Consider the following 10,544-nt stretch of genomic DNA (forward strand, 5'->3'; position numbering starts at 1 on the left):
TATATTAATGTCTACATTGTAGTTTTAACATCACTCAAAATCTGGCATTATAAGTAAAAAGATTTCTGATTCTGGCTAGAACCTAATTAAAATTTAAAGAACAATGGCAAAAAGAGCTTTTGTGAATCCTTCCAAGATTGATAAATTTTGGACACTAAGATAGATATTGGGACAGATTTTATCTCATAGGCACTACAGTAATTTTTCAAATAATTTATTTTTTTAACCTCAGTAATAAAATTGGGGAAAAGATTTTTTTAGAACCTAAAATACATGCTTAACATGAGAGCATTTTGCTTTTATAACTAAGAATTATGTAAATGTATTTAATACAAAGAGAGAGTACTTGGGTTCAAATGTAGAAAATGCACATCCATAGCACAGTTGAACTTACTAGACCATTGTCGAATGTGAATATCCCGACATCGCGACCATGATGGATGTGGTTGCGCCTCATGATCGGATTGGCATAGTTCTTAACCCAGATGCCAGCAAGTGCATTGCGTGATATCTCGTTGTCCTCATATGTTCCCTGAGCGTAGTCGGTTACATACAGGCCCACATTCTCACAGTCACTGATGTCACAATGTTTGATGGTGGGCGATGCACCAGTACCCGTCACACACACAGCAGCACCCACTGGACAACAAGATTATACCATGTAGACCAACAGCTACTTCCTCATTCTTGTAAAAACATATTTACAATCACTATATATACAAACATTTCACATCAATGTGAATAAATGTTTCTTTACTTACACCAATATTTTTTTTCATTTTCCATTTTATTTATATAAACCAATTATGGAAGATCCATTCGTAGATCAAAATTATTTTCAGTGACTTGATAAGTAATTATGCTTTATAAATAAGAGTAACAGTTTATGTATGGAATAGTATTTACAATTAATAATCTTCGTCATACAAATGTAAAGCTATTACATATCTTTTTTTTCCCCTTGGGGCGGCCTACTGCCATGCACGTAAGCCTCAAGGGCTTTTTGCACACCCCGGAAACACACCATGAGGCCACCAGTCTACAATTTCAGCAGTTCCACAAACCGCCAAGAACAACCTATCAAGTCCTCCTGGGAAAATTCACCACCCCTGTCCAAACTACCAAAGATGGCATACCGCTCTCTTGCTATTGCGGGGCAATCAAAGAGCAGGTGCTCAGTAGTCTCCTCTTGATCATTACACCTTCTACAGAGCGGATCCTCCTGAAGGATGCAGACTATGTGAAGATCCTTCCTCAGGTGACCATGTCCCGTAATGAGACCAATAACCTGAGAAGACATGGATCTGTTTAATGAGAGAAGGTCCGAAGCCACCCTGGAGGAAGGTGACTGTAATACCATTCTACTCATTCTCAAACCCGGATGCAACCTCCACCTTCTCTCATGCTCCGTGCGAATCCATTTCGAGACAACCCTAGAGGATTCACACCTTGGAACACCGCAGAACGGTTGAGGGCCCGTCATAATTGTCGCTGAGCCCTGGATGGCCAGGGCATCAGCTCTTTCGTTCCCAAGAATCCCCTCATGACCAGGAACCCAATAAACGGTTACATTGTTGATTCTGGCAAGGGAGGAAACGGCCTGATAGCAATCCCAAACCAGTTTGTATTTGATCACGCAAGAGTCCAGCGCCATCAGCGCTGCCTGACTGTCCGTGAAAATATTAATCGTCTTGCTCCTATATCGCAGACGAAGATTCTCACGAGCACATTTCATAATAGCTGCGACATCCGCTTGAAAGACTGTCGGGATACGGACCCATAGGGACCACCAGCTCCCTATATGGTCTCACTCCCAGAATTCCAGCGCCTGTGCCGCTTTTTGTTTTAGAGCCGTCTGTGAACCATTCGAGCTCCACTGGTGGAAGAGGTTTCCTTCCCTCTGATATTACATATCAATAACTAAATAAATAAAATCATTATTTATAATAGTTCCAGCTTGTACTACTTTTTTCAAGTTCTTCTAATGAATACAGAACCAAATTAGTAAAATACTCATTTAGATAATAATGTGTTTATGTGGTTATTATTTTGTTCGAAATTAGTGAGATTTTTTTTGGAAACTTAATATCTACAACTATTTTTGTAAAAAGTTCAAGTCTGCTTTTTTAGTAACAACTTCATACTTCAATATAGTTATACAGTTTTTATAAACAGAATAATAGAAGAGAATTCTTAATTGGCATTGACATATTACAATGTGTTAAGTGTTATTATTATACAAAAGTATAATTTCTTTAAATATCACACATGTATTAAAATAGCAATTACTGAATATTTGCCATTTCAGAGAGAAATGCACAAATTCTCTTTCCTTTTCATTTATCTTAATATATACTCAATCCATTCTAGAGGTGTGTGTGTTTTTTATATATAAAAAAAAACAGTGCCAAGGGCAGCGCTGTGTGTGTGTGTGTGTGTGTGTGTGTGTGCGTTGCGTGTGCGTGTGTGTGTGTGTGTGTGTGTGTGTGTGTGTGTGTGTGTGTGTGTTGGTGTTGGTGTTGGTGTTGGTGCTGTTCTTGTGTTTAGGGGCTGCTGATAACAAGACCCTAAACACATACTTCATTTCAGTACAACACAACTTCGTTTACCCAGACCTTATTTATCTGGAATTTCAGGTTATAAAGATTTAGTTTCACATGGTAGGAGTCCAAATCTTTAGTAAATATATTTTGTTGATTTTCAAGGATAATTTCTACTTTCAGAATAATGCTTGACAACATGAACACCAGACAGAACAGAACGGTTTCGAGTCCCAACATCAAACTTCCAAAAGGGTCAATCCAAGTTAATCCACATACAGATCACAATGATTCAGCTAGCCACTTATGATACATGACCTGCGGGCTTGTGCAATAAGACTGATGTGAGGGGCACTACCGCCTAATAAAATCACGTTGATTTCATTCCTTTGCTCAAGGAAACTCCAGGTTGCTGTCAGTGTTTACCAGATGGGATTCTGCCTTAGAGGCCTTCAGGTATAATCCCATGGATGGTAGTTTGGCAGAACATACTGCTCAACAAAATGGTTGTCGGGGATTTCCACACAGAAAGTCCTAGAACGGTGTTTTGTTCCGTTTGCTGATGATCTGCATTATTCCAAGCCTGTTGAAATTTCAGCTGTCGGCTTCTTAAGCCTCCTGAGTGCCGTAACCTATGTTGCAATTGAGGAAAGCAAGACTTATGTAGGCAACTGATACATCACACATATCCTCCTTGACTTCTTCGGGATCAGAGTAATGCTGTAACCGGACCAGCCATCGCAGCAGGGACTTGTGGGACAGCAGCGGGGGCACTTAGTCAACTATTAGACTTTCAATAAACTTACTTGCAATGACAGGGCATACACCTTCGCACTGTGCAACATGTCTAGTACAATACGTAGGCAATTCAACACGCACGTTGTCAAACAAGTTCAAGAATATTTTCTTCAATACCTTAATGTTAACCTAGTGCAGGAAAGATGGTAGAGAGACTTGTCTTTGCAACAACGCCCCCCCTCCACCACCATGTTTTGGTTGTATTTTTGGATGGACTATTGGTTTTTACAATCTCTTTTCCACGAGAGTTTCAGACAGTCTTCTAGGTTTTTACTCAAAACCTACTACATGGACCTGTCCTTTCCTGTAGTAAGAAGGCTCCATGACATTCAATCTGACATCAGTCAACGATTTTGGCAAGCCTTTTGAGTTTTGAATGATGGTGCTGTCAAAAAAGTTGTCCTGTCCAGAGGCTCTTGGGCTAAAGGGAGCTTAGCGTAAAGATTGTCCATAAAAATTGATATTAAGACATCTTCCTCTCGTAAAACATATCCTACAAAACCTTTTAGGTGAAAGGGCCAGCCTGTTCTAAAAACGTCCTTCCCGTTGTACACTGAAATACAAACAACATACATGAACTGGGGATCAACAATTTCAAACTTCTTAATGCCATACCTTGAATGTCGCTTAATTGGTATGTACACAATAAAATTACATCTATTCTTTATCCGTATCATGTTCTCGTCTATAATAAGGTTCTGAATTGGAACAAAATGCCTTACAAATGCAGTTGCAACGTTTGCAATGAATTTAGAAATGGGAAAATTTTCTCCCGTGGATCTTGGTCAGGTCTCTCCTTGGAAGGCTCATTTCTAGATATCAAGTGGATTGATTCTGCTCAGAGTCTCAAACCTTTTTTTAGGCTCATGGTATGGTGCATGAAGTGGAACATCAAGCTTGTTGGCCGTCTCTTCTTCTGGATAAGTTCTGCGGCATAAATGTTAGTTTCCTGAGCAACAACACTGAGGAATCCATCAGCTAGAACAACTTGAAGTACTCAAGTGGCTTGTGTTCGATGGGGACAGTGACTTAGGGCCAAGGTTTCTTATCTGAATTTCTATCTCTATGTCTGGCTCAGGTTTGGTGTAAACCCTGATCCAAGGAGCTGTGGTGGCTGGGCGGCCTACATCCTCCTATCCCTCAGATTCTGAGTCGAACTCTGAGGCAGCTGAGGCAGAGGTGGGATGATAGTCATCGGTTGAGATGAAGACAGGTTGAGGGGCTGCAGCTGAGGACATTTGGGCCAGAGTTACGAGAATCATCACTCTCGTAGTCTGTGGGGGAGTTTTAATACTCACTGCTTCCTGAAGAAAAGTCAACAATACTGTCTAAATCTAATAATGAGCTTACATCTTAGACATTCCAGGGTCTTCCAAACAGTTTCCTCAGCTCTTCAGACAGCATAATTTTTCTCTATTTTCTTGAAGTTGTATACTAGTCTATAAAATCACAAATTAGTAATGTACATATTATATAAATAATATGTAATTTACTTATTTATAGCCCATAAATAAGGCTATAAAATACCTAAATGCTAAAATAATATGGTTACTGTTCCTATATACACTCCTAACTACACAAACACAAAAAACCAATGAAATCCACTTTATTGTACCACTAAACATTCAACTGTTATTTATATGCAAAACACTTTACGTATAATATAGAATAGTAATTGAGTTTAAATTTCTTAAGACATATACTAATATTTTGTATATGAATTATAAAACCCATGCACAAATACAATGAGAAAGGGCGAAGTGAGTGGAACTAATTTTTCTGCAAAGACCAAAACTGCAACGTCATTCTAAAATTACTCTGTTGTCATAGAACAATTTAAAAAAACCAGTGCTGTGTTTGTCAACTCATCACCTTGAATTGCAACGATACTCGATTATTTATTATGCTACAACTAATGGCAATATACATTCATTGGCATTAAAGGAACGAAAATTAAAAACGGATATCAGTTGAATGGCAGTGGAAGTCTAAACCCTCAATACCATTCACGAACAACCACCATTACTCATAATGGTGGTTTTTTACATAAACACAGCACATTCTCTGATGGGATTTCTGCTGCCCTATTCCCTTCTGCTTGCAGAAAACGAATAACACTGCTCAATCCACATTTGGCAGGAAATCAATACAGGCCATGTTTATGTCTCTGCAGCTCAGCACAAACTGGTTACTTAAATTCAGCAATGACAAATGTTGTGGAGAAGATGCGTGATCAACTAATGCACACACCACTGACCTGCTATTTGTTTAGCTGTCATGGCGTGAGACAGTGAGGTTAAAAAAAATGGTTTAAATTGTAATCATACACTCTATACGGACAAAGTTTATTAAAGACTGTCAATCTAGTAGCAGATAGATTTTTTAAGATGCCCAATGCATGTAAAATATTACATGTTGACAAAATAACAAAAACTAATTTTAATTTTGTCAAGTACTAAAAGTTCTTAAATTAGAAGTTTGCATAACATGCATAATTAACCCACCAACTGAAGAGCTGCGGATGATACAATGATCAATCGTGGGACTACAATTCTCGCCAACTTCTAGACAGTAATGTTTGTTGTGTGGAACATTAGATGCTACGTCTGGCGAGAACTTTAACGTCAAGTGGCCGGCGTAAGCGTTCTTAGCACCCTCCACAAACATCACTGTGGATTCTGATTCTCTCTCTAGAATAAACTGATTCTGCAACATTTCCTGGTGCAGCTCCTAGAACAACAAGACAAAATAAGAGAAAGAAGTTTAGATACTTTGTCTTAAACACTAACTGAAAACGTCCTTGGTAGTTTTGTAGCTCTTGAAATATTAACAGTACTGTCCTTATAAAGATTATGACACAATGTGGATCGAGCTGTTATAACAGGCAATCTGTAATAATCCCACATTTTTCACTATGAATATTCAATATGTGCATTGCTATTGAAAAATCCCAACACTTGTGAAGCCGATCTTGAACCATCTGAATCTTCAACAAAGATTTGGATTCAAGAATCGATTGAAGGAATTTGATAATCAAACCTGCATAGACTAGCTGTGTCACTAATTATCAGCAGTATACAAATTACTGAACGCTAAACGTGTTTTTTTACGTCCTTTGTGTTTGAAAAAATTGTAAATAGATAGCATAGTTAACGAATTTCAGTACTTTTATAAATAGTATTTTGCTTGCAGTTAATATTTTTTATATTTACATTTTTATACTGAAGCGAGTGTGCTGCATATAATCGTGGACAATAACTTGATCGGTATTATACCTATTACCGATCCTGAAAATGAGGTTTTGTTATACTTTCTGTATAAAAATCCATTGACTGTAAAAATTATTCTAGTTTTATACATCATATTTTGCTTGCAGTTCTGTATTTACATAATTACATCGCCACAAGTCTGCTGCGTCTATTCACATGTGACAGGCTGGTCGGCATTACACAAATTAGATTCTGATCGCAAAATCGTGGTTGTTTGTTTACTTAGTGTATGAAAACCATAGATAGATATTATAATTAACAAATTATCATGCTTTTGTCAATAATATTTTTACTTTCCGTTCTTATTTTCTGTTTATATTCATGCAGTACAGCAAAGCTGCTGCGTCTATGCATGAACGTCATCTGCTCAACGGAAAACAATAAGATGAGTGTTAAATTTTTGTTTATTTCTCAAATTATTGTAGTTGTCTAAATATTTCCTCCTACATAAAGTATATTATGTTTATATCTTAATAACTTTTATCATGACTAGGGAGTGGTTTGAAATTTTTCAAATATTTTACATTAATGACTTAGTTTTTAAAATATAGCTATTTCTCTGAAGATTTAATAATTGCAGAAATCAAATTTTGGGCTAAAATCATACTTAGGATTAAAAATAGGATTCGAAATACGGGAATCAGTTTTTTAACATTTGTAATTGAAAATTTTGAATTCGCTCATCTCTAAAAGGAGGAAAGATATATATGAAAATCGTATAGTGATTATTGGATCTACTTGTTGGGAGGCCACCAAGTGATATTGTCTACCTTCTAGGTTTTTCTAAATTGTGCTAAATTTGATAAACCAACTTATTTCTTTTCCAATAACATCACAGTAGAATGTTATATTTTTTCATACCTTTTGAAATATTTTTTTCTATTTTTAGCAACTGCTTACATTCACTGTGTTTGAGTATCGAGGTTACGGTACATACCAATTAGTGAAACATCGGAATCGATGACAAGAAACTCGCCCCGATAGGTACCAGCATGGAGGAAAATGAGCGCACTGCCAGCGAAACTGTCAACGTGTTCAAGCGCACCCTGTACTGTGTCAAAATGCGCAATGCGTCGACCCTGGTGCAGTGTGTTCTGGTAGCCTGGTCTCACGTGCACGCCACGGTAGAGATGTCTGAAACTCTCCTTCCATGGGTTGGCGTGTTCACTCTCTTCTGCCGGAACAAACTCAAACCGACACTGTGCAGGGTTGAACAGCGGCAGATCATTACTCGTACACATTGTGATATAGTGTTTTCCTGTAACATAGGTTTACACATTTTTAATGGAAACAGTATGCAGTAAAGAACAATTTAAACCATTTACTATCTTAAAAATTACTAGTCCATTTTAATTATTGTAATCATATGTTTAATTGATTTGTATTAATTAAGCTTTGTTAATAAATAATTAATTCATATAAATATGAAGAGCTACAAATACAGGGTCATTCAGGTTAGGGTTGCCGGCACTTTCTATGTCCAGAAATGCTTTGTTACTGAGTAACGGCCAACAAAAGATTTCACCCAAATTTTTTTAAATCTGGCTTTAGATTTATCTAGTGTTTACACTACAAAAGGGACCTATGTGCTAGGGATTTAAAGTTTTTAGCCCATCGAGAAGTAGGTTAGAATTTGTATATGTGAGTTAGTGAGTGATTTCACATGTTGTATAGTATATTAGACGTGAGGCATCTACAACTTAATTAGGTTATTTTTTGCCTTAATCAATCATATGATTATTTCTAAACATTTTTAAGACTTTATCTCTCACATGAAGTCAACTAAAATATTATAAAAATGGCTAACCAGATCTGTTAAAAGTTTTCATTTGTAAGACAAAATTCTGTAAATTTCGAATTACAAATATCAAAAGACCTAAAGAATTATAATTTATATAGATGGGTCATTCCATACCAAATCAACCAATGGGTTCAGACCATCTTGACCTCTCAGATTTGTATTTGTTTTAAATTATTTGTACCGTATGGTGCACAATCACGATTAAAGTAGTTGGTCTCTCTTCTGACCAACAAAGAACTTAATTATCCATATGTGTTATTTATGCTGTGTTTTGCATATAAATAACAGTTGAATGTTAAGTGGTACAATAAAGTGGATTTCATTGGTTTTTGTGATGTGTATTATATCAATAGAATCCTGGTATATGGGGCAGCAGTGAAGGTCTTATAGGCGGTATTCTTGTAAGAGTTAATATTAGTCCACAAGATGTGTGATCTATGATTTGAACCTTGACCTCTCAGATTTGTATGATTTTTTGTTTATGTGTTCTACCCACAAGAAATAGTTAAAATCCAAAATTTCAAATTTTTTGGGCATTTTCGTTTTTGAGTTACACGGCATTTAAAAAGAAAAAAATATACAGTTTTCAGTCAAATTTACGATTATTTAAAATTGACCTAGTTCCAAAACTATAGCACCTAGAGAGTCTAAAATTTGTAGCATTCTCTTCCTCTTGAAATTCCCTTCAATTAGATGTATCACATGACTATGTTTACATACATTTAAAAATTTTCAAAAATATTCAAAAAACATTTTTTGAAATTCCTAAAATACGTTCCCTTGGATTTGATCAGGAAAAATATATGTATTGCCCATTATCCATTGACTACATACATGCAAAGTTTCAGGATGGGGTGTAAAATGGGTTCATATTTAAAACAATTTTTTCCTACTGGAATACCTGCCGGTTATGTAGTGCGTGAGCTGCTTCTGGGCTACACATACTATTCTCGGGACATATGAAACTGATATGAACCTAAATTATTTAAATAGCATACCTTTTTAAGACTCTGTTTAGTTGAACTTGGGTTCTGAAAATAATTTCCTTTAACAAACTTTTTAACAACATTGTAAAATATAATAAATAGCAAGTACAAAAATGAAAAATATATAGGCTTGTACATGTAATTTTATATATATATACGAGGGCTGTTTTTTTTTTTCAAGTTCCGTTTGTTTCTCCAAATAACCAGCGTAGTGGCGGGAGGCGGGGCTGCGTGTTTGTGCAATTGCGCCGCTCCCCCACTACAACCAACGCCGTTGCCGGCTCCAATCCATCAGTCGTAGCCGAGCTACGGGGCGAGTAAAGATGGCCGCTACGATCAATTCTCCCGCCAGTTGTGAGTTGCGAAGTGTGATTCGTTTCCTTCAAGCTGAATGATGTAGTGCTGCTGAAAATCCATCGCAGAATGAGTGTTGTGTATGGTGAAACACTGTATGAGTGATAGCGCGATAAGAAAATGGTGTAGGCTATTTGCTGAAGGTCGAACAGACGTCCATGACGAAGGCGGTCAAGGACGCAAGTCGGTCGCTACTGCAAGTTTGGTTGAAACGAGTTGACCAAGCGATCCGGGAGAAACGGAGGTTTACAATTGATGAACTTTCTACCGAATTTCCAGCCATTTCAAGGTCTTCCTTGTACAAGATTGTGACCACCGAGCTAGGGTACCGAAAAATTGTGTGCCCGTTGGGTACCCAAAATGTTGAGTGAGGATCACAAAACGAAGCGAATGAATGGCGTCAGCCCTAACTTTTTCTGACGCGATATGACAACGAGAAAGACAGTTTTTTAAAGTCTATTGTTACTGGGGATGAAACTTGGGTCCTGTATGAAAATCCAGAAACCAAGGAACAATCAAAGCAATGGATGCACACTCACTCCCCTAGCAAGCCCAAAAAAATTCAAGCAGACTTTGACCAAAAGGAAAACAATGGCTACAGTGTTTTGGGACCAAAAAGGTGTGCTTCTGGTTGAGTTCATGCAACAGGGAACAACGATAACAAAGGAATCATACTGTGAGACTCTACATCGCCTCCGGAGAGCAATACAAAACAAACGGAGAGGAATGCTGTTCATCCGGCGTGGTCCTGATCCACGATAATGCACGACCGCATAGTGCCAATGTCACAAAAACA

General features: G+C 37.3%; 1 protein-coding gene across 1 annotated transcript; it reads right to left on the reverse strand.

Moving 5' to 3' along the window:
* Nucleotides 1–349: 349 nt before the first annotated feature.
* On the reverse strand, nucleotides 350–7,829 carry LOC124374564 (F-box only protein 11-like). Its single transcript, XM_046832757.1, has 3 exons — nucleotides 7,545–7,829; nucleotides 5,843–6,068; nucleotides 350–639 (listed from the first exon to the last, which is right to left on the reverse strand). Exons 2-3 carry the CDS (start codon nucleotides 6,051–6,053, stop codon nucleotides 353–355), a joined length of 498 nt encoding a protein of 165 aa, XP_046688713.1. The 5' UTR covers nucleotides 6,054–6,068; nucleotides 7,545–7,829; the 3' UTR covers nucleotides 350–352.
* Between the last annotated feature and the right edge of the window lie 2,715 nt (nucleotides 7,830–10,544).

Source organism: Homalodisca vitripennis, unplaced genomic scaffold, assembly GCF_021130785.1.
Source record: "Homalodisca vitripennis isolate AUS2020 unplaced genomic scaffold, UT_GWSS_2.1 ScUCBcl_9044;HRSCAF=17404, whole genome shotgun sequence".
Taxonomy (NCBI): Eukaryota; Metazoa; Arthropoda; class Insecta; order Hemiptera; family Cicadellidae; genus Homalodisca; species Homalodisca vitripennis.